General features: G+C 41.0%; 1 protein-coding gene and 1 pseudogene across 1 annotated transcript in view; both read right to left on the bottom strand.

Moving 5' to 3' along the window:
- Positions 1-25,000, bottom strand: part of NFE2L2 (NFE2 like bZIP transcription factor 2) — a 162,154-nt gene that overhangs the window by 40,132 nt on the left and 97,022 nt on the right. Inside the window, exons 5-6 of the mRNA XM_032755300.2 lie at positions 15,620-15,824; positions 15,143-15,266 (exon numbers count right to left, since the gene is read on the bottom strand). Coding sequence (XP_032611191.1) covers positions 15,143-15,202 — 60 coding nt within the window. The 5' untranslated portion in view covers positions 15,203-15,266; positions 15,620-15,824. The remainder of the gene's footprint in view (positions 1-15,142; positions 15,267-15,619; positions 15,825-25,000) is intronic.
- LOC116810623 (putative uncharacterized protein FLJ44553) lies at positions 17,142-17,683 on the bottom strand (annotated as a pseudogene).

Here is a 25,000-nt window from a genome sequence, read left to right as displayed (position 1 = left end):
GCGAACATACATTACTTTTATAAGAAGAAGAAAAAAGTTGGGAGTAGGGTGTGGGAGTAAGGAAAGAATGCTTGCTTTTCTCCCATGCCACTGGATCTGTTTTATTTTCAAATTGAATTTTAACCACAAGCTTTGTAAATCTTTCCATTTTGTATTTATTTGAGTGGAGCCTGGAGACTTTTACCACATCTTTAAGTGTAGTTGTTGTAAGGTTCTAAAGATCCTTTCTCTTCCAATTTACTGCTATATTTGCAAAGTTTAACTCAGCTGAACAGGAGTTACCAAAGACAAAATTTTATAAATAGAGATTAAGAACTACAGCCTCTCAGTAATATGCAAAGTAGCCCAAACATAACATTGCTTTGTGGGGAAAATAAAATACAGAAAAACATTATGCCTAGAGCTATATGTCTTCAAGGCCAGTTCTCAAATATTAATAATGGGAGTAGAATATCAGATAATTTTCATTTCCATCTTTGTATTTTTCTGTATTATTCAAATCTTTACAGAAAGCATTTTTAGAATTAAGGGATAAAAACAATTAAACTATTTCCACTTTGAACAAACAAAAAGCAGACTACAATGAATGGAAGAGCAGAGCATCCTCATAAACAGACCTTACAGATAATCTATAACATTCTTGGAGGCTGGAAAATAAAAAAGGGAAATGAGATTTGCCAACATAATTGTCTCCTGACACTTTCTATTCCATGGACTCTCGTTTTGCCCTTTGAGTAATATTAGAATTAAAAAAAAAAACACCTTAGACATCTTCTGGCCCAGAGATGGGAAGTAAATTTCACTTTGATTGCCAATTCTGATCCACTGGTAGTGGCTGCCTACAGTGCTTTGCTGAAAAGTATTCAAAAACAGCTTCCCAATTTGGTAGAAAAAGTTCAATGATTGATTAACAATGTCTGCCATGGGCACAGAATTATGAGAGTGGTGGCACATATCAGGTATGTTTCTTTCTTGATATAGTCAAAACTCCTACTTTTACATTTGAGGAAACTGAAGAGTGAAGTGGTTACTAATGACCACAGAGGTAACTACTGGCAGAACCAGAAATAGAATAACATTTCCTGACTCATGGTATTATGTTCTTCGCATACAACAAATTGATTTGGAATTTTTTTTTTCTTTTTTTTCTGATAACGGAGTCTCACTCTGTTGCCCAGGCTGGAGTGCAGTGGCATGATCTTGGTTCACTGCAACCTCCACCTCCCAGGTTCAAGCAACACTCGTGCCTCAGTCCCCTAGTAGCTGGGATTACAGGCACGAACCACCATGCTAGTTAATTTTTGTATTTTTTAGTAGAGACGGGGTTTCACCATGTTGGCGATGCTGGTCTCGAACTCCTGACCTCAGGTGATCCACCTGCCTCAGCCTCCCAAAGTGTTGGGATTACAGGCGTGAGCCACGGCGCCCGGCCGACTTGGACTTTTAAAGGCAAATCTAGTACTGGGCCAGACCTAAAGGATAAGATGTAAATTTTATTGACATGTTAGCACATTATTTTTGGAGGGGATCAATAATCCAGTTTATTAATGATAATAATTATTGTACATATTTTATAAACACTCCCTACAAATCATGGAGATGCAATTAGGCCCAATATTACAAATCAGAGGTGACAAAACAATTAAGTGACTGGCTCAAAGCTCAAGGAAATGATTATCCGACAATGGCCCAGGCTTCGTCTACTCTAGGTCAGGTCTCTGTAGAGTCTCTTGGCTTGTGCTGTATTTACTGAGAGTACTAACAGCAAAACTCCCTAAAGATTACATTTTTCCACATTCTGTTTAATTAATTCCCCAAGGACAAAATGATGAAGTATTTTTCACTAGAGAGAAAACTTGCAAACAAATAGCAGAACAGGATTTCTACATTTAAGAACTTCAGTGTGAAGGGTAGGGAGAAAGTAAATGGGCTGTTTGCAACTTTAGCCTCTCTACCTACCGGCAGGTTTTTAATTTTTCTTATTTAATGAAAAGGTCTAAGATCAAGAATCAAAATGTACTGAGAAGACTATAAGGTATTAAAACCCTTTTGCTTCTTCCGGGCCGGGCGCAGTGGCTCACGCCTGTAATCCCAGCACTTTGGGAGGCCGAGGCGGGCGGATCACGAGGTCAGGAGATCGAGACCATCCTGGCTAAAACGGTGAAACCCCGTCTCTACTAAAAATACAAAAAATTAGCCGGGCGTGGTGGCGGGTGGCTGTAGTCCCAGCTACTCGGGAGGCTGAGGCGGGAGAATGGCGTGAACCCGGGAGGCGGAGCTTGCAGTGAGCCGAGATTGCGCCACTGCACTCCAGCCTGGGCGACAGAGCGAGACTCCGTCTCAAAAATAAAAATAAAAAATAAAAACCCTTTTGCTTCTTCCAATAAATTAAATTTATCTAATTGTGTGATTCTAAAAAGCCTACCATGCAGGTAACTTTAATGTCAGTTTAGAGCTATCCCTCCTGTAAGATTCAGGTAACTTGTTCATCACGTTTTCTTTCTCCTGATGAAAGATGGAATATTTCAGTCTTTGGAGTTCGTAAACTTTCAAAAACTTGTAATCGTGAATGTATGAATTCACTTGCCTTTTTCCCTGCTAACAGTTCTTGTATGCTTACTATGCATAATAATCTGAATTTTTAGATTCTTTATTTCTCTACAACATATTAGGGATATGGAAAGCAATAACAACACAACAAAAACAAGTATTTATTGAGTGCTAAATATGGCCCATGTACTTTATATGGGTTATATCATTTATTCCTCTCAGAAAATCCAAGACATAGGTCCTTTACTGTCCCACTTTAGAAATGAGGAAACTGAGGCCTGGAGAGGCGAGATAATTTTATCTATGGCCAAGCGGTTAGTAAGTAGCTGAACAAGTCACTGACTTCAAAGTTCTTAAGCATGAAGATATGCTGCCTCCCATGGATAGTTCAAAAAATCATAAAGGTTCATTAGGGAATTTGGGTAGAAATGTTTTCTGAAATGTTTCACCAAAAACTATCCAAGCAATTTATGTTTCATTTAAAAAACAACAGTTGAATACTTAGTGAGAGAGTTTGAGGGAAGACTCAGTTGAGTTAAACATGGATTCTACTCTGAAGGTCCTTACAGTCCAGTGATAAAACATCACACTTGCCCACAGCCAGGAAGTAGCTGATGATGCAAAAGAGGCAGGCAGTTAATGTAGCCAACCTGATAGCTGAGGTGAGGGGTTTCTCTTCTCATTTTCTGCAAAATTCACATAATATTTTAAAAATAGCTTTAATGAGGTCTAATTGATAAAAAATAAATTACGTATATATAAAGTATACAATTTGATAAGTACGCACACACAATTGTAGTTATAATTTGTATTTTCCTAACGACTAAAGATGTTGACTATCTTGTCATGGCACTGAGGTTTTAATACATAATGTAATATTTTCTATACGTTGACTGAGAAGAAGGTATTCACCCCTAAAATATGCTTTATTGTTAGAAACTTTGCTGGTTACATGATCAAAGAGGAGTTATGGTGAAACAATATTATTAACTATTGATAAAATGACACAAAAATTCCAGAAAATATAAAATATGCAACTCAACACAAACGTGAGTTCTTACAAAAGGAAACGATAAAATACCAAGCTTTTACTTTCAACTGGTGCCTCAGAATTTCCTCTGCTACCACGCGCTGGTGGACCTATTCATGTTTTCTGAACTGCATTGAGATGCAACAACTATTACCTGTTTCTTTCTTTTTCTTGACTGTTCTCCCCTTAAATTCCTAGATGACACCATTAACAATTTAAATCAAATTGGTTAAAATATCTATTATCTATCCTAATAAGGTCACTGTAGTTTTTTTTATTTTTTATTTTTAAAAAAGCACTAAACACTGAATAAATAGATGTTTTGTGACAATACGGATTCATAAGCTAGAGGGAGATTTTTTTGTACACTGTATATGGAGACATTTGTTGCTAAAGTTTGCCCAGTCTAGCCTCCTGGGAAAGTAAGTACTGTATTAGCAGGAAGTACATCTTTTCAATTGTCCACTCCAGTTGGAAGATTAGATAATATGAACACTTGATCTCCTTATAATCAATTCAATTTAATTTAAGAACACTGTTGTGTACTGTTTGAAGTGCCTCAGGTAAAACTTGAGTTTATTGAGCATTATGTACAACGCTCTCCTTCCAAACACTTTATATGTGTCATTACTAATACTAGCAATAACCATTTTACAGGTGATAAAGCCGAGTTTAATCTGATTCAGTAACTTGGCCAAGATTCCACGGAAGAGCTCATGTGAAATTCTAGATTTGGCTGTTTCAAAACCTTTGCTCTTTTCACTGGGCTAGGCCCCAAGACACCTCCCAATGCTTTGTGAATAATTAAACATTGTAGGGATCATGTTCTATATGATAGTATTTGCCATAGACCTCATTTAATTGTATGTCATTATTTGAAGGGTGAAGTATAATTTTATGCAACTGGGATATCATAAAGCTGTATAAACTGTGCCATAATTTTCATGTGGGAATTCAATTTAAGATTTCCATGTATTTGTTTTTTCTTTCTTGATTAAGGCTTACTAACCCTCTGCTCTTGATCCAAATCTGTAAATACATAAAACAGAAAGTACGAGGGCCCCCAGAAACCTGTCTCTGATTGCTAGTGGCTCATTGGAAGAATATCACTCTAAGATTTTATAGTCTGATTCCGTGGTCCAAGGTCTTCAAAGCTGCCAATCAGTACCAGATTCTATCAAATTATCATATTCAACTCAAATTATCTCTTTTACTACAGCTCACCTTCATAATTTCAAAAATGTGTACCCTGTTCTGAGCGAGCTATGCATTGATCATTCACTACAAGTGAATGCCTTGTTTTTCAGAAGGCTTATGTGGAAAAGAGTGTGTTAGGAGAAGAGTCACAGCAATGTGGCTAAAAGAAGAAAGATTAAGTATCTTTTAAAAACATAATAATACAATATAAAAATATTACGGTATCTTTAAAGATATAACAGACGATATGGATAGTCAAAAGATGCATAGCAAAGCAGTTCAAATGAACAAAAGATAAGGCTATAGGAAGGTTTGATGATAAAATGTAAAGAAATACAATCGAAATAGCAGTGACTTCACTTATATGTTTATCATTTTAATGTACAATATTGTAATGACGGAAACCAACAGTTACCCGGTATCATTTTACGGTCTTAGGAACCTCAGAAACACATTGTGTTTACTGTCATAGTATACTTTTCTCTAAGAAATTATCTGTGAAGCAGCTGAGGTTTTAACAAATGACAATCATGTAATTAATACAAATTACAATTTCTCTAGCCTACATTTCTACAAATCCTGCTGTTTACTATTGTGTAGAGAATATAAGTGCAAGACAGGCAGACCTGAGTTTAGATACCAGCTGTGAGAGCCTGAGAAAGTAATTCAGCGTGACTGACAAAAGTTTCCTAGTCTTAAAATGAGGGTTGTTGTGAGGCTAACTGGATTAATGTATTTAAAGTTATTCATGAAGATGAAGAGCAGTCAGATCTTCTGAAATAATCATCTGAAAACAAAATATGACTGCGTGAACAACATTGATGGAAGAATAGAACACTGCCAACCCACAAATATAAAATATTTAGTTCTTTTTATAAATGCATGATATTTGACATAATGAAAAGTTATGGTCTGAACTTGAGAAACCTACAGATTATTTGATATAAAAATAAAAGAATTGGCTTAGACTTAAATTCAAGAGCCAGAGATCGTGCTATTCATCTTCTTATCTCTGTTACTTTTTACTTTACCTGCTATGTGGAGATACTCGGTAAATGTTCCTTAATTGAATGAACAATTGCATGACTAAACTTTCTAAGGTTTGTTCCAACATCAACAGACTGCTTTTATAAGATGACGGGAAAGAGTGTGTTGCATAAACACTGTTTTGTTGTGTTAGGGCACATGTATTAAAATATCAACTGCTGGTTTGGCAAGAGACCTTGGTATTTATGTTGAAATGGGAAGGCTGCATATTTCATTTTGTATATATCTTTGTTAATAAATATGTATAACATTCATATTCTACTCATCAAGGAATTTTCTGAGGCAAAGGAACAGGATTGTGAGGAGGTCTCAGTAATGTGAGGCTTGCTTTATTGCACTAGTGAACTAGCAGGCTTCATCTAGAATATATTTTTAAAATTTTTAATAATAGCAGTAGAAAATAAAGAATAATTCTTTGTGTTCTTTGGGACTGTTTAGGTTTGTAACTTAGGAGCCCTTACTGGCTGAATTCTGTGGTACTACTGCCAAGAATTTGCAGACTGCACGAGCATTTTCATTTACTGAAATGTTAATGTCTTAATTTAAAACCTACCTTCATACTTAATTTAGTAGCGTTAATGGCCTCTACCATTCACTTTTAAAATGCCACCTAATTCAGAATTATTTTCTAACTTCTTATTTTACATATAACTGAACTCCCGTAGGATTGGGTGAAGTCTCTTGAAAGCAGCTCACTGTGGGCCTGCAGCAAGAGATCAACATTTATCTCAGCCGCTTATATGTGGTCTAAGTGGATTTGGCAGTGCCAGAACAATGTGATTGCCAGGACCCAGAAACTAATGCTTTCCTTGCCTAATAAATAATTTTTTTGAAGTCTCCTGTTTCTCAGTGACTAAATCCTGTAAGGTATATAACAGACTGCTCATATTGGTTTTCTCTGAGTGGCAGGTTTAAGGGTAGGGAAACATTACTTCTTACCTTACATATTTCTGTATTGTTTGATTTTTTAATAAGCACTTTTTATGTATTTAATATTTAATCCTCATGATTTGAATATTTAAAAAATATAAAAAGTAAAAAGTTAATCTCCCTACTCTATCTTCCATTCACTAAATCTCCTCACTTTTCCCCAGAAACATAAGTATAAGCAAATATATACTCTCTATATACAAATACTATTATTGTATTACATATACTATAATATATACTATTTATATATACTCATATGTATATATAAGCAAATATATACTCTATATATCCTAAATACTATCATATTATGTATACTATAATATATATTCTGTATAAATATACTCATGTGTGTGTGTGTATATATATATAAGCAAATACATACTCTATTTTTCTCATTTTTCACACAAAAGGTAGCAAACAGTGCATATCATTCTACATCTTGTGTCTTTCATTAAAAATGTCTTGAAGGTTTGTACTGTTTATCAATATACTATGTGGTACAGCTTCACTCTATGTATTTCTGTCTTCTTTTTTTTTTTTTTTTTGAGACAGAGTCTCACTCTGTTGCCCCAGCTGGAGTGCAGTGGTGCAATCTCTGCTCACTGCAACCTCCGCCTCCTGGGTTCAAGCGATTCTCCTGCCTCAGCCTCCTGAGTAGCTGGGATTACGGTGCCCACCACAACGCCCAGATAATTTTTTGTACTTTTAGTAGAGACGGGGTTTCATCATGTTGGCCAGGCTGGTCTCCATCTTCTGACCTCGTGATTCGCCCACCTCGGCCTCCCAAAGTGCTGGGATTACAGGTATGAGCCACCGCACCCGGCCCCCTCTATGTATTTATTTCTAAAGCTGCATAATATTCAGTTACATGGATGCATCATGATTTATTTAACTAGTTTCATATTGATAATACTGGATTGTTTCTAATCTTGCTATTACAAGTAATGCTGCAATAAGTTACCTTGACCTGGTTCATTTTTTAATGATTTTCTTTTTTTTTTTTTTTTTTTTGGGGCAACAGTTTCACTCTGTCACCCAGACTGGAGTGCAGTGGTGCGATCCCGACTCACCACAACCTCCACCTCCCAGGTCAAGTGATTCTCATGCCTCAGCCTTCTGAGTAGCTGGGACTACAGGCGTGTGCCACCACGCCTGGCTAATTTTTGTATTAGTAGTAGAAATGGGGTTTTCCCATGTTGGCCGAGCTGGTCCCGAACTCCTGATCTCAGGTCATCTGCCCACATTGGCCTCCCAAAATGCTGGGATTACAGGTGTGAGCCACCATGCCTGGCCATTTTTTAAATGATTTTTAAATTTTTATTTTAATTGACAAATGATAATTGTATATATTTATGGGGTACAATGTGATGTTATGATATATATATATGCACACACGAAATGATTAAATAAATCTAATTATTAATAATAGGTCATTTTATGTGTTAAGTATATTCACAGGATAAAGTCATTGAAAAGTGCCTCTTGGGTCAAGGATATGTGCACTTATAAGACTGACAGATCTTACCAAATTACCTTTCATAGTGTTGTACCAATGTATAATACCGTAAGTTAGATTGTCAAACTTTCAGATTTTTGAAAATGTGACAAACATATTCATATTACTGCCCATGTTTCTATTGGGTTGTTGATTTTTAAAATCTTATTTATTTCTAGTAGTGCTTTGTATATAAGGGATAGTAGTACTTTGTGACATGAGTTGAAAATACTTTTCCCATTTTGTCATTTGTCTTTTAACTTTGATTATGGTGATTTTGTTTCTTTGCCACACAGACATTTTTTATTTTTACATAATTGAATTTATCAATTTTTTTAATGGCTTATATATTTTAAGTCACATTCACGAGGACCTTCCAAGGTTATAAAGACATTTTTTCATAGTTTTCCTCCAGTAATTTTAATTTGGTTTTTCACATTTAAATATATGATGTCTTTGTAATTTCGTGTATAGTGTACAGATCCAGTTTTATTCCAGATGGCTACCTAGTTACAGCCTGCCTAGAACTAGGCTAACTTGTTAGAACTAGTTCAATCCATGTATTGAATAGTCAGTCTCTCTTTTCCCTAGTGATTTGCAATGTCACCTTTATTGTATACAAATTCCTGCGTGTATCTGGATTTATATCAGAACATTTTCACCTGTTCTATTTATCTGTATGTCCATTTATGGATCAGTCCCACATTGTTTTAACTACTGAGGCTTTATAATGTGTTTTAATATCTGATAGGGCTAACCATTCCACATTCTCCCTCACACATATACATTTGAGAACTCTCTTGCCAAATTTGAAAGGGAAAAAAATGGTATTTTTTATTGGAATTCTGTTAAAATGTGAAATTAACTTAGGGAGATATGACATTTTAACAATTTTTATTTTTCCTACCCAGGTATGTCTTTCTATTTATTCAAAGCTTGTTTGGTTTCCTTGGTTTTATTTTAAAGTTCTCTACATATAGGGCATGCACATTTCTTGTTAAATTTGTTCCTAAGTATTTTATTTTTTCTATTGCTACTTTAAATAAGGTCCTTCATCCTTATATCCTCCAGTAGGTTATTATTTGCACATATAAGATTGATTGGTTTCTGTATATTAATTTTCCACCTTTATACTTCACTGAATTGTCTTATTGTTCATAATAATTTTTCAGTTGAGTCTCTTGGGTTTAAAATCAGAGTCACATCATCTACAAATAGTGAAAACATTTTTCTTAGTTTCCTATTTTTATACTTGAAGTTTTATAACGCCAAGTCATGATTGCTAGAACCTTCAGTAAAATTTTACATAGTAATTATTATAGTGAGCACCCCGTCTATTCCTAACTTTATTGGGGCTACCTCTAGCCTTTCCCCATCAAGCAGAATGCTGGCTAGATGTGTTGTATCATGTTAAAGAAGTATGCATCTGTTTCTATTTTACTGAGTGCTTTTTACCAGGTTGTTGAAATCATGAGCATTTTAATAAACACCAAGAATAAAGCTACTCTTCTGATCTTTCTGTCTTCCCACCATCTGATCTCTTATTGTTGTTTCCCACTGGCTGGCCCTAATCAGAATCTAGCAGGGAAGGGAGTCCATAAGGGGTCAGCTTCCCAGAGCATAGAGCAGGACAGAGAAGGGTAGAGAGTAGATCTGGAAGTGTAGACAGGGTATAGCTGTCGGCTATATATGGAAGCCAATAGCAGACAACAAAACAGCCTCTATCTTTATTAGTTGAAAACAAAACACTATGGGTGGCAAAAGCAATTTTCCTGAAGCTGGTAGCATTACCTTTGTTCATTAAAAAAAGTGAAAGAAAAGTGTGTGGTCTTAGTCTTAGGTATTTTTTATTTATTTATTTATTTATTTATTTATTTATTTTTGAGACAGAGTCTCACTCTGCTGCCCAGGCTGGAGAGCAGTGGTGCGATCTTGGCTCACTGCAACCTCTACCTCCTGGGTTCAGTCAGTTCTCGTGCCTCAGCCTTCCAAGTAGCTAGGACTACAGATGCGCACCACCACGTCCGGCTAATTTTTTTATTTTTTGGTAGAGATAGTGTTTCACCATGTTGGCCAGGCTGGTCTCGAACTCCTGGCCTCGAGTGATTCTGCCCACCTCAGCCTCCCAAAGTGCTGGGATTACAGGCGTGAGCCACCGTGCACAGCCAGTGTTAGGTATTTATATATGGAAAGCTACTTGTACTAACGTTTTCTAGATCTAATATATTGCATTTCCTGGTCTTAAACTCACATTCAGGATTGAGCTTTTTGAATGTAATTTCCCCTATATCTACTACCTTATTTTTAAAATCTTGCACTCCTTCCTTAGGCCTAAAAATAGTGTGCTAGTGTGGTGGATATTAGGTCAATTGTCAGCACCAGAACTAGACACTTTATGTTCTTGGAAGGATCTGGCAGAACACACCCACTTCACTGGCACTTTGGCCAGTCTCTGGGCATGTTCCATTCAGGCCTGCCTTGGATGCCCCCAGGCATCAGCAGGGCTGGCTTTGGGGGCAGCAATTTCACCTGACTGTATCATGGGATGCCCTCCCTGAAGGGCTGGTTGCCTTCTGCCAGAATTTGGAAACTTCTGAACTCCACAGCAATCCTGCCCCTCTACTGCACAGGCTGCATATTTAGGAGCCATCACAGGTCACAGATAGAATTGCCAGGTAAAATACAGGATGCCCCATTAAATTTGAATTTCAGATAAGAAATAATTTTTCCTTCCTTCCTTCCTTCCTTCCTTCCTTCCTTCCTTCCTTCCTTCCTTCCTTCCTTCCTTCCCTCCCTCCTTCCTTCCTTTCCTTCCTTCCTTCCTTTTTTCTTTCTTTTTTTCTTTTTTCTGCCCTCCGTGGCCCAGGCTGCAGTATACTCCACTTGCTGCACACTCCCTGCGTCCGACTCCCGTGATTCTCCTGCCTCAGCCTGCGGGCTGCCTGTGAGACCACCCCTGCCTGCTTTTTGTCCTTTGGCTGGAGGCGCGGTTTCGCCATGTGAGCCAGCCACGCTGCTCTCCAGCTCCTGACCTCGAGTGGTCTGCCCGCCTTGGCCTCCCGAGGTGCTGGGACTGCAGACGGAGTCTCGCTCACTCGGTGCTCCGTGTTGCCCCGGCTGGAGTGCGGTGGCGTGGTCTTGGCTCGCTGCAGCCTCCGCCTCCCAGCCGCCTGCCTTGGCCTCCCAGGGTGCTGGGATTGCAGCCTCTGCCCGGCCGCCGCTCCCTCTGGAAGCTGGGGAGCGTCTCTCTGCCTGGCCGCCCATCGTCTGGGATGTGAGGAGCGCCTCTGCCCGGCCGCCCCGTCTGGGAGGTGAGTAGCGCCTCTGCCCAGCCGCCACCCCGTCTAGGAAGTGAGGAGCGTCTCTGCCTGGCCGCCCCGTCTGGGAAGTGAGGAGCGCCTCTGCCCGGCCGCCCCGTCTGGGAAGTGAGGAGCGCCTCTGCCCGGCCGCCCCGTCTGGGAAGTGGGGAGCACCTCTGCCCGGCCGCCCCGTCTGGGAGGTCTACCACGGAGACCAGACGCAATGTGGGGGCTGGACGTGGTGGCTCACGCCTGTAGTCCCGGCACTCTAGGAGGCCGAGGAGGGTTGATCACTTGAGGCTAGGAGTTCGAGACCAGCCTGGCCAACATGGCGAAACATATGAAAAATATAACAGAAAGACCAACCAACCAACCCAGCAACAACAAAACAGGTCTACCCCGGAGTCATACTCTACCTTTTTCTATTTTCCTCCCTTTCTGATCCTTTGTCCCACTTTCTTTTTCTTCCTCTTCCTTCTCCTTTGTCAAATAGAGGATTGAGTTATTATCATTGATCCATACAAAGTCCCTCTCTCATTTATTTTCTTTAATTCCTACCCCCCATTTCTATTCCCCGTCTTCCCATGTGCAACCTTCCTAATATGTTTGATATGCATCTTTTTGTTTGTATGTATTTTTAGAAAATGTTTATTGTTTTGTGTGCAAAAAAAATTTATAATAAAACTGGCATGTCTTCAGGAAAAAAAAAAATGAAAGGCACTTTTGAGAGAACAAAAAGACAAGCCACAAACTGGAAGAAGAATATTTGCAAATTAAATAACTGATAAAAGAAAAAAAAAAGAAATAATTTTGGGTATATGTATATCCCAAATATTGCATGGAACATATTTATACCAAAAATTATTTGCTGTTTATGTGAAATTCAAATCCAACTGGGCATCCTGTATTTTTCTTTGTTAAAAAGAAAAAAGAGCTCATCACAGAGCTCTTCCCAAACTAATCCTCCACTATGCTTCCTGCCACTACCTGCCCTCCCAGCTCCACAGTTCCTCCATAAGAATTACACTTATTAAAGTGTTAAGATAGCCTCGGCAGGATATTAACTATAAAGATCAAAGTTAAGATGCACTTCTGAGGGCTGCACCTCTAACTTTAACCCACATCATCAGAGATTCGTTTACCAGATCAGTAAACTTGTTATTTTGGCACTAAGGACATTTTAGTGATGGTTGAGAGCAAGGGTGGACCATGAAAAGTTTAGATTCTCGTAGATGTGTGTAGAGGTAGGGATGGAAGTGGAGGTGGGTTTGGGGGTATGTTAAAGCAATGCATGCAGGAAAGAGAATATTGAAGAGAACTTACATTGACAATTTTGCCTGGCTGGGATTTTTGTGTTATTCCTTCCTTGCCTCCTGATTTCCTTCCTTTTTTTTTTTTTTTTTTTTTGAGACAGAGTCTCACTCTGTCACCCAGGCTGGAGTGTGGTGGCGCGATCTCAGCTCATTGCAACCTCTGACTCCCTGGTTCAAGCTATTCTTCTGCCTCAGCCTCCCGAGTAGCTGGGATTTACAGGCACGCACCACCATGCCCAGCTAATTTTTGTATTTTTAGTAGAGACAGGGTTTCACCATGTTGGCCAGGATGGTCTTGATCTCCTGATCTCGTGATCCCCCCGCCTCAGCCTCCCAAAGTGCTGGGATTACAGGCGTGAGCCACCGTGCCCCGCATCCTTCCCTTCTTTAGTTTACACACATAGGCCCAGGTACAGGGCATGAGCTAGAGCTGGATCCCAGCTGAATGGAAAGCAGGAGGCGCTATATTGGAAACAACTGCCAAACAACCAAGGACTGGGGACAAAACAGCCTGGGAGGAGAAGTAAAACCAGGAAAAAGTTTAAAATTAGGTGCCTGACATTTAAGGGAAAAAGTCCAAAGTTAATCAAGGATGACTGCTTATTGCAAGATTCAAAACCTCTAAATGACAAAACTTCTAAAAAAGGAAATGATGATAGCACGGGGAACCCTGCTGATCCATCTCCCTGACCAAATACTTCTCCATTTCCAACATCTGTGCAGCCATGTGCAGCAGAGACAAACAGCAGCAGCACTCCACCCCCAAGCTTTGAGAACCACAGAGCTGTGGCTGACACAGTGGCCCTATCTCTGTGAAGTACACAAACCATACCACAGCCTTATTTTCTGAGACCATCTCTATGTGACCAGCTTCCCTAAATGCTGTGGCCCAACAGGCTAACACTTTGGTCAGTCATGGGGCAATATGGCTGCTCCCACATGGCATCCAAGTCCATGCTTAGAGACTGAAGGGGAGCCACCCTTGGTAAACCAGGTTTGTGGTCATTTCCCCACCTGGCATTTTTGAGCTGTACCAAGTAGCCCAGGGGTTCTTACTGCAAGGGCACGTCCCAACCTGACTTGTCCAGTCAAGCAGAAGAGTTCTGGGCTCCCAATCGAGCACGGTGGTCAGTCTGTTCCAGTTTGTCTGGGACTTTCCAGGTTTGAACACTGAAAGTTCTACAGCCAGGAAATCCCTCAGTCCCAGGCAAACTGGGATGGTTGGTCACTCTGAAGTCAAGACACCTAGGCTTTGGCACCTAAACATCAGTTTCCTCGTCTGTAAAATGCTGGGACTGGCCAGTACAGCTTCTAATGTTACTGCCACATCTAATAGTCCATGATTCACTCTCATGCTCCTGACCTTACCCATCTGCAGCCCAAGTCCCAAACAAACTTCACTAGATCCAAGATCGAGTTCATGTAACCTGATAAGCTAATCATTAGTGTGTTAACAGGAGAGGATTATAGGGTTCACAGTTGAATTTTAACAATGGCTTGGGTGGAAGGCATGTAGGTAGCTAAGTCGTTCTAATGGTGGGAAGTTCAGCTGGAGAGATGGAGTGTATGGCTCTGTGCCATCTGAGAGAAAGATATTTTTAGGCAGGCAGGTTTTGGGGCAGCCAGCCTGAGAGAGCTGGTTTGATGGGCTGCTTTTAGCTGCACCGCAGGAACAGGCCACAGGCAGGGCAGTCTTGTCTGACTTGAGCCAACTTTCACACTATGACCTGAATAAAATCAGCAGTTGAAGCCACAGACTGGAGAAGAAAGGATGTAGTCTACTGATAGCAATATATATGTATATAATGCATTTGCTTTGAGCCTGGATCTGTCATCTATAATACAGATATGTAGCTATGATCCCGGGTAGTTGAGAGTTCAAACTCTGGGGTCACCACCTACCAACTCTGTGATATTGGGCAAGTTGTAGGTTGAATAATATGCATTTGCTGATATTTAACCTTTTTGATCTACACAAACAGGAATTCCATGTGGTTCAACCTAATAGCTTACTCTCCTTTTTTCCTTGGTTTCCTTATGTGTGAAATGCAGACAGCCACCAAACTTTTCAGGACACTGTGAGGACCAAATGAGAGGGACATATAAGGTGGTCAGAACAGTCCCAGCCCTACAGTCCATGTCAGTGTTGTCAGCCACCCCCATCCTACTGGTGAAGAGGCATACAGGGCCATTAGACTCCATCAGCGGAACCTAGGGTAGCCCAGACTCTTCCTGTCTTCCTGAGACGTGGAACATGGATGAACCAAAGTGAATTGCTCACCTTAGCTGAACTGCAGAACTTCATTCTAATCCCAGGGTGAGGAAAGGGGAGTAGGTTCATACCACAGGTTTTTCAGGTCATTCCAAGACTGAATGTTTGTTTTTCCTCCCAATACAATCAGGTCCTAAGTATAAAAAAGAGCTTTTTATGATGAGGTTTTGCTCTAACACCATGGAGCCCTTTCTTTAGCCTTACATCTGTCTATAGCGACCACACATGGCCATCTTCTTCAACTTAACTATATACACACACATACGCATACATTGTGAAGCACATACGGAACACGAGACAGCCTCATCATTATCAGAATACAAAAAAGTTACACTGAATTTCTTCTCTCAATAATTAACAGGAAGCAATTCAAAAAGAGGAAACAAAAGATATGCTGTGGTATTATCATTATAATTAAATCACATTTATTAACTAAAGCAAATTCACTTGAGCTCTTTATAGGATTCTAGGAAATAGATTCCTTACCTATAATGAGGAAGTGCATCTTTAGGTCTTTTCATATTTTTCTTCCCTGTAACAGTCCTATGTTTGGTCTTTTCTCTTCAGGTTCATTCCCTTGACACTAACAGAGAACACTGTAATTCTAAAGTAAAATGATAGCTGGGGAACCATGGATTCCAAGGCCAGCACCTCCCCATTGTGTGGATCCCACAGATATGATGTCAGAAATCTAAAAAGAAAGAAAAGAAAAAAAACTTTGAACCTGGCTTTGTTTAAACTCTCTTTAAGCAGCCCTCTTTCATTCAAACATGAGAAAGTTCATCTTTCAACATGTATTAACAAAAGATGTTTACAACAGAATACCCGGTTGTGCCTAATAATGGCTTTGCTCTTTGAATTAATTTTTTCCTGGTGACAAAGGCTGAGCTTTTGAACTTCTGGGTAAGGCTAGGCTGGGCATTTTTGCTTGGCTTGGTTCTCTTAAATGGTTCGAAAAGGGTTGGCCTGGCACCTGGTATTTTGTGGCCAGTAGTTACACTACAGTTGTTACTATGCATTACCGAAACTTCATTTTTTGACCAAAAGCCAACTGTATTCTTTAAACAAACATCTTTTGAAAGCCGAATGTGCTTTGAAATGATTTTAAAATCCATTTAATGAAGAGGATTCTATTGAATTTCACAAATACAAATCAGAATTTTTTTTTGATGCTTCATATTTTATTTCCTCCTGCCCTCCCATCCCACCCTTGGTGGTGGTTGTATCCTTTGAGCATGTCTGAGCACATGACAAGTCAGAATTTTTTTAAACGACGTTTTGCTTTAGCATGGTGTCTCTCTAGTACAAGTTGTATGTGACCTTTCCACTTAAGCCATCTTAATGTTTCCTTTCCCTTCATCAGTGTGGATGTACAATGACATGCCCCTTCTATTTCCACCCCCAGGGAACAGATTTACTCTAGGGCGTGTGTTGATAACCGAGGCAGGGTGACTGATAAAGACTTAAATAGCCAGAGAAAGGAAAAATCTTTTCCACATTTAGAAGACTAGTAATCTATGGCCAGGCTTTCACAGCTGTGGGGCTTCTGAGCCCAGATCCTAATTATTATTATTTTTTTAATTGGATTAACTAGCTCATTATCACCCAATTCTTAACTGAAAGCTTGATCACCGAGACTGCAGGATCAAGCCATGGTGATTGAGGTGGGTGGGTTGGGATGGTACATTGAAAGACCAATCAGGGAGGAGAGGCCCTCATCTGCGAGTTCCCAAATATATTGTAAGAACTCCCATCAATGCTTCGTCCCCTCACTGTTAGTTTCAGAACAATGACACACAGATACTCACCTCACAAGGACCTGATAAAGTTAAATGTGATACACATGTGATCGACAATTTTTTTTTTTTCTTAGTATTCCCCTACCACTTCCTCCCTGCCTCCCTGCCTCCTTGTCCTGTTGCCTCAAGGTAGGGAAATAATGTGACAAGATAAACAGCAAAACAACAACACAACTTCTGTAAGTTGTGTTTTGTGTTATAAAGAAATCTCAGAGGACTAGAGAGGATTTGGAATAAAGCCAAAGTATTTGGAAGAAAATGGTTTGAGGAGAGAGGGGCTTCCCTGGAAGACTAGAAACACATCCCTCCACTGGTGGGAAGTAGGATGGATGAAAAGTGAGAGGGCAAAGGCCTGGGTAGGGTAGGTCCTTTCCTACTTCTCTACCTCTGTGTCTCAGGGAGGCAGCAAGCTGGGGAGAAGAATGGCTGTATGTTATAAGCCCACAGAACTTCCCAGACCCTGGAGTGGCCCCAAAACAGCAGGGAGATGCTGGGCACAAATGGGCCATGCAAACAGGAAGGAGGCACAGGTGCATCAGTATCGGTAAAGGAAGGCCAGAAGGAACTGTGGACATCTGGGTTGCTGCCTCCTCAAACAGCTGACATGAGGAACAAACGGATTTCCCAATACCTTGGCCCAACCTACCACCCTCCCCTCCACCAAACCTTCATCCCACCCCAAATGTAAACATATCTTTAAAGGTAGAGAAATACCAAAATGATGATATTAATTGCTGACACCTTCCAACATATAAATTAGGTAGATTCATAAAAGAATAAAGATGTATTTCTTGCATACTTGAGTTTGTACACTGAGGGCTGGGCATCCAATTTGAGCTTCTAGGGAAGACAGTGTGGCACAGCAGAGAGACCACTAACCTCAGAGTGAAAGAAGAAAAGCTCTGTCACTTAGCAATGTAAACTAAAAATAAATCTCAAGGCCCCCCACTGACTAAATGGACCCCCTGTGGCCAAGAGGACCCCAGAAAAAAATTTAAAGACTTAGTTCCCAGCTATGATGGGAGGTCAGACAGGCCTAATTATACTCCCCCTCTCTTTTATGGTTTAGACACAAAAACTGAGCAGCATTAATGTTCCAATAGAGATCACATGACTCACAGAACAGATTCTTTGTGGCAATAAGATACCGAATTATAAACAGGACCTAAGGCCATGCCAGGTGAGGGGAAGTCATGTACTCCTACACCTAAGGAAGAAACTATGCTCTAACTGCCACAAGGATTTTCTTTTTCTCCAGCAGCTAAACAAGCACTGGCCTCAAGATAAGCAATATTTAAACAATTGCAAATCATCCTGCTCATAGACTCTGCCCAACTGAACCCCCGTTCCACCAGCCATAACTACAGCTTTCACCGGATGAGAGACTAATTTTAGTAACTTTTTCCTGATAAGACCACCAACCATGGACTGGTTCTGACTAGTTTACAGAGATTGTGTACTTGTGAGATTTTGTGTCCTGAAATGACCTTTTGATGTGTAGGGACTAACTGTAATACATTGAAATGTTAAGTCTCCATCCCAAAGTGAACATGGGTCATGTGTTACATGTATGTTTGTTCGATATGCATGTGTCAGGACCACCCTCATGAATATTCATAGCTCCTCTGTAACCTGTTGAATATGTATATTTAGTCAACCTGTTCAGCATAAAGCTCCATCCCAACCCCTCTGCCTTCAAAGTGCTTGTCTCTGGGCTTCTGCTGAAGGCTGTGCTTCCCAGCCTGTGAGATAGCCACCTTGAAGGCTATAACCCTTTATAAGAAATAAAGTCTCCTCTTTCTTTGTCTAAATTTATAAATTGTGTTTTTAAGTTAACAGTACTATGTAACTTTGGACAAGACATGTAACTGCTCTGGGCCTCAGGGTTTCCATCCATAAAGTGGGTGATAAAACTTTTGACCACTTCTAGTCCTGTTGTGAGGAATGGGATGCTGCATGTGGATGCCACAAAATACAGTAGGACTCAACAAGGCAGTCTACATAGTATCAAATGCTAAGCATAATCAGAAGAAAAATATAGATAATAATTCCAACATGTAGAAACTTGTAGCAAAGACTGGCTAGATACTTGTCAATTTCATTTTCTCTTCCTGGCATACAAGAAGACCTTTCCCAGGTTTCCCTTGCAGTTAGGATGGGGCCATATGATTGGATTCTAGCTAATGGGATTTGGCAGAAGTGACAGCAGTGCTTGCAGACCTACCACAGATCCTGCACTGTGGTCTTATACATACTCTCTTCTCCCTCTCTGGCAACTGTTGAGGCCAAATGCTGAAGATGATGGCATTTTAAGATGAAAGGAGCCTGAACCTCCAAGTCACCACTTACAGATGTTGTGCCGAGGAGAGCCCCTGCACTGGCTTCTGATGCATAATATAAACTTCTATTTGAGGGTTTAATGCAGCCTATGTAGCCTATCCTAACACTGTGTTATAATAAAAAAATAGAATATGTTATTATGACAGAATATATACATTCATGTATGTATCCATATAAATATATATATGAGATGTCTTGAGGCATAAAGGAGTGGCTCAGTCAATACCTTTCCTTTCATATTATGAAGAATGTAAAAGTTCAATTTGTGCTGTTCTTGGGGAAAGATGTCACAGGCACAAATTGTGATGACATTCAAGTCTGTGTCTGGCTTGCTCAGTGGAAGCACAGATACCTAGAAAGCTGGGGAAATCTTCCACTTGGAGTTGACAGACACCCAGGCCCTTAGCTCTACTTCACCACAGCTGCTGAGGTTTTACTTTGCATGATCTGCTGCACCAGTTTCAGCTGGGAGACAGCCCTCTTCTTCCTCATCTTAAACTCTCCATGGACATTCAGTATTCTAACAGGAAGAACCAGGAGATGCTCTTGGATCCAGGCAATAAGAAAAACCTGTTCTGTAGGGAATACAGCTGTTTAAAAAAACTCTCAAAGCAGTAGGTTTTGCATATTTGATTATTCCTATGTCTATTCCCTAAACAGTTCAAATATGCACACATTTTCTGCCTAATTTCTGCTAAAGCCATCAGAACAGTTGATGTCATTGACCATACTCAGAGACTGAAACCTCACTGCAGCCCTGGAGGCTGCCCACATGCAGATAGCAGGACAGTGGTGTTATCCTCAAAAACTACACTCTCTTTGTCAAGGCTGGCAAAACAGTCTAGTTATCTTTGAGCTTGGGCTTCAAATTACCTGTGCTGCATGCTTGGTCACCACCCCTCTCTGGATAAGGCTTTATTCTAATTCCTTTAAACCAGTAGGAAGGATCCCTAGGGAGGGTTGTGTACCTCATTCCTCCATTATAACAAAGACTACCCTCCTTTGGACGGGTGGCTGGTTGCAATCCATGGCAGAGAATCCTGCCCAGTGGGCCTGCAAACTCTGGCCATTGATTATACAGGGCAAATGAGGAATCATGAATACAATGGGAGATCTGGACTGGTGCGGTGGGTGACTCACGCCTAGAATTCCAACACTTTGGGAGGCTGAGGTAGGAGGACTGCTTGAGCCCAGGAGTTCTAGACCAGCCTGGGCAATATAGGGGGACCCTTCTATGTCCCAGGGAGGAGACTTGGAAATATTTGGCCACCAGCTTTAATGACCACTATACCTACTTTTCCTTTCCTGCCTCCATCTGGTTTTTTTTTTTGAGACAGTCTCGCTCTGTTGCCCAGGCTGGAGTGCAGTGGTATGATCTCGGCTCACTGAAACCGATGCCTCCCAGGTTCAAGTGATTCTTCTGCCTTAGCCTCCCCAATAGCTGGGATTACAGGGGCACACTACCATGCCCGGCTAATTTTTTTTTTTTTTTTTTTTTTTGAGACGGAGTCTTGCTCTGTCGCCCAGGCTGGAGTGCAGTGGCGCGATCTCGGCTCACTGCAAGCTCTGCCTCCCGGGTTCACGCCATTGTCCTGCCTCAGCCTCTCCGAGTAGCTGGGACTACAGGGGCCCGCCACCACGCCCGGCTAATTTTTTGTATTTTTGGTAGAGACAGGGTTTCACCGTGGTCTCGATCTCCTGACCTCGTGATCCGCCCGCCTCGGCCTCCCAAAGTGCTGGGATTACAAGCGTAAGCCACCGCGCCCGGCCTCGGCTAATTTTTGTATTTCAGTAGAGACAAGGTTTCACCATGTTGGCCAGGCTGGTCTCGAACTCCTTACCTCAAGTGATCTGCCCACCTCAGTCTCCCACAGTGCTGGGATTACAGGCATGAGCCACTGTGCCTGGCCTCCATCTGGGTTTATAGTCTCTCTCTGGTGACATTCAGCTCTAGCCCCTAATCCTAGCACATTTATTGTCAATGGACTTTCATGCCAAGACTTTCACGCCAAGAGCAGCATTGGTAGTAAGTTGGGCACTGGACGCCAAAGACAGAATCAGCCTCTTCATCAGTGATATCCATTCATTTATTGATTAATTAACAGATTAATTTATTAGACAAATGCTGACTGAAACTCTCTTATACTGGAGATGTGCTATGCGATATGATACTACCTTCAGTACAAAATATATAAGCCCAGGAAGGAGTGAGCTGATAATATTAAGCTTTTACTATGACATTCATAGATCTCATTTCATCTATTAAATTATTTTCTAGGCAACTTGATATTTTCTCTCCTGCATCTTCTCAATACTCACTAAAGACTGAATTTATTGGCTTAAAGTAAGAAATATGAAGCTATCAAAACTAATGAGCTCATACCTGCTTAGCCAAGGAGCATTTTTCACCCATGCCTCTCGGTTTAGGTGCAGGGTTTGGGGAAGGGGAAAAGACTTAAAACTGGGAAGTTGTGATGTCCTCACATAGATGGCTAGTCCCTGCAGCTTGTCTTTATGCCATAAGTGTGACATTAGCCATTCCCAATGAAAGTGGCTGCTTCAGAAGGTGTAGGTTGCAGTGGTCTCCATTTATGTGGGGAGCTTTACAAAACCCATGACCAGGCTACATCCAAACCAATTAAATCAGAATCCTGGGTTGGGGTGAGACTCAGGCATCGGTGTGTTTTAAACGTTTGGCAGGTGAAGCCATTAGCATAGGACTGTGGTTCTCAAACTTTAACATGTATCAGAATTACTTGAAGGGCTCATTAAAACACAGATGAGCCAGGCATGGTAGCTCACATTGGTAATCCCAGCACTTTGGGAGGCTGAGGCAGGAGGATTGCTTGAGGACAGGAGTTGGAGATCAGCCTGGGCAACATAGCAAGACCCTGTCTCTACAAAAAATAAAAAAAATCAGCCAGGTGTGGTGGCACATGCCTGTAGTCCCAGCTACTTGGGAGGCCAGGGTGGTAGGATCTCTTGAGGCCAGGAGTTCAAGGCCCTGCTTCAAAAAACAAAACTGAAACCAAACATAAAACCCCACGGATGGCTGGTCCCACCCCCAGAGTTTGTGATTCAGCAGGTCTGGAGTAGGGTCTGAGAATCTGCATTTCTAACAACTTCCTATCGGATAATGATGCTGCTGGCCTGGGCACCACATTTTGAGAAGCACTGGTCTAGGAGACCCTTGGCTACCTTAAAAACTGAATGGAGTAGGGATGGAACAGAGTAGGGGAGGCCTATTTCAGCCTTTGATTGCCACTGGAGGATCTGTTTTGGTTGCATTCTTGGCTCAGATCTACTTGATAGTAATCTGTAAAATGTAGATATAATAAAACTACTTTATACATAGTTGTGAGGGTTAAGTGAAATGAGGCACGGAAGTGGCCACAGTGCTAACCTGCAGGAGTCGTCGTCGTCGTCGTCCTTCAGGAACTCAGACTGAATCAGGTTTCCTTAGAAACCCAAAGTGAACAGGAACCTTTGAGGAGGGTCTGAAACCTCCATACCACCAATGACTTTTTCTTACTTCCTCTCTCCTCTCTCTTTCTTTTTTTTTTTTTTTTAAAGACAGAGTCTCACTCTGTTACCCAGGCTGGAGTGCAGTGGCACAATCTTGGCTCACTGCAACCTCCATCACCCAGGCTCAAGCGATTCTCCTGCCTCAGCCTCCTGAATAACTGGGATTACAGGTGCACACCAGCACACCCAGCTAATTTTTGTATTTTTAGTAGAGACGGGGTTTCACTATGTTGGCCAGGCTAGTCTCAAACTCCAGACCTCAAATGATCCACCCGCCTCAGCCTCCCAAAGTGCTGGGATTGCAGGCATGAGTCACTGCACCCGGCTATTTTGCAATATTTTAAAAAATACATCTGTCAGTAGTGAGCCAGGTTAAAAAATAAAAAATACACAGTTTTACAATGTTCTTTTCACTTCAGAATATATCTTGAGGATAGTTTCATATGAATGCATATACATCTGCATTATTCTTTTTCTTTTCTTTCTTTCTTTTTTTTCAAGACAGCATCTTGCTCTGTCGCCCAGGCTGGAGTGCGGTGGCATGATCTCGGCTCACTGCAACCTCCACCTCCCTGGTTCAAGCAATTCTCCTGCCTCAGCCTCCCAAGTAGCTGGTACTACAGGCACGCACCACCATGCCTGGATAATTTTTTGTATTTTTAGTAGAGACGGGGTTTCACCATTTTGGCTAGGCTGGTCTCGAACTCCTGACCTCAGATGATCCACCCGCCTCGGCCTCTCAAAGTGCTGGGATTACAGGTGTGAGCCACTGTGCCCAGCCTGCATTATTATTTTTCATGAGTCTGCATCACCCTGTTGCAACAATATAGCATAAATTATTTAACTAGTTTCCTATAGGTGGATGTTTACCTTTTTTCTTTTGTCATTATAAGCAATTCAAACAGCAAGTCAAACAGATTTGTTACATAAATTCATTAAAGTGAAACTGTTGGATCACAGATTATGTCCAATTCTCATTTTGGCCCAAACTGCCAAACTCCCTGGAAATTTCCAAGAGGTAGTATTATATAATAGCAAGGGTTCTGCTGCCAGACTGCTGGGGTTTGGCTACTGGCTTAGCCACTTACTAGTTGTGTAATCTGGGGTAAATTACTCTAAAATGCTGTACCTCAGTTTCTTCATCCATAAAATGGGGGGAGAATAGCAGCTGTTTCCTCACAGGGTTATTATGAGGTTTAAATGAGAGAATACATGTGAAACAGTATAACACCTGACACAAAGCAATTTCTGGGTAACTCTGACACAAAACAGAAAATCGAAAGTCAAACCAAGACAAGTAGAATCCTTCAGACAATGGGGAATGACCCAGATTGACCCATCTTGTTTTGGGTCCCTGCTTCTATGTGACACTGATAGTTCCAAATGACTCCACATTGGGGCTACGCATTTAGGCTGCACTGACGAGGCTTGCGTAAGTACAGGGCGTGGTATGCCTAACAGTCTGGCCATTTCACTAGGGCCAACATGACTTCCCCAAAGGTCAGGCCCTTGTCTTTTCTTGCCTGGCACAATAGCTAATACAGAGTTAAGTGTGGGGTTTCAACACTGGAGCCTCCAAATGAGTGATGTGCCCAGAGTGAGATTTAATGCTGACAACGGGTATAGGAGGCTTACTTGCAGAAACCAATGCTGGAAGAAGTGACTTGCCTAAGATCACACAAAAGGAAAAGATGGAGGTGGCATTAGTATAGGAGAAAGCATTCTCTTTCCACTGTACAACACTGTGTCCAGCTACCTCTCTGTAAGTGACTAAAGGAATGGAGTTGGCCATTTAAAGAAATGATGATAATGACAATGATGTTGACTATGACAACAGCTGCCTAACTAACGTCTATTGAACACAATGGGCCAGGCACTGTTAAGTGCCTAAGCATTTTATATGGATTATTTTACTTAATTCTCCTGACCATATGGTTGGATGTTTATTACTGGTAGTTACTGGTTGAGTGTCAGGTGCTCTTCTAAGCACTTTACACATTCCGACTCATTTAATTTTCACAACAATTCCATGAGGTAGATATAATATTACCTCTGTTTTAAATGAGCTGAGGGAAAGAGAGATTAGCTAACTTACAAAAACCTAGTGGGTAGAGGATTCGCACTTTTAATCCAGACATTCTGGCTATTCTTGTTCTTTTTAGACTAAAGATGCAGGAGGTTGAATTAATAATACTCCTCAGTC

The sequence above is a fragment of the Hylobates moloch genome, unplaced genomic scaffold (assembly GCF_009828535.3).
Source record: "Hylobates moloch isolate HMO894 unplaced genomic scaffold, HMol_V3 SCAFFOLD_1, whole genome shotgun sequence".
NCBI lineage: Eukaryota > Metazoa > Chordata > Mammalia > Primates > Hylobatidae > Hylobates > Hylobates moloch.
This window is presented reverse-complemented; position numbering and strand designations above follow the sequence as displayed.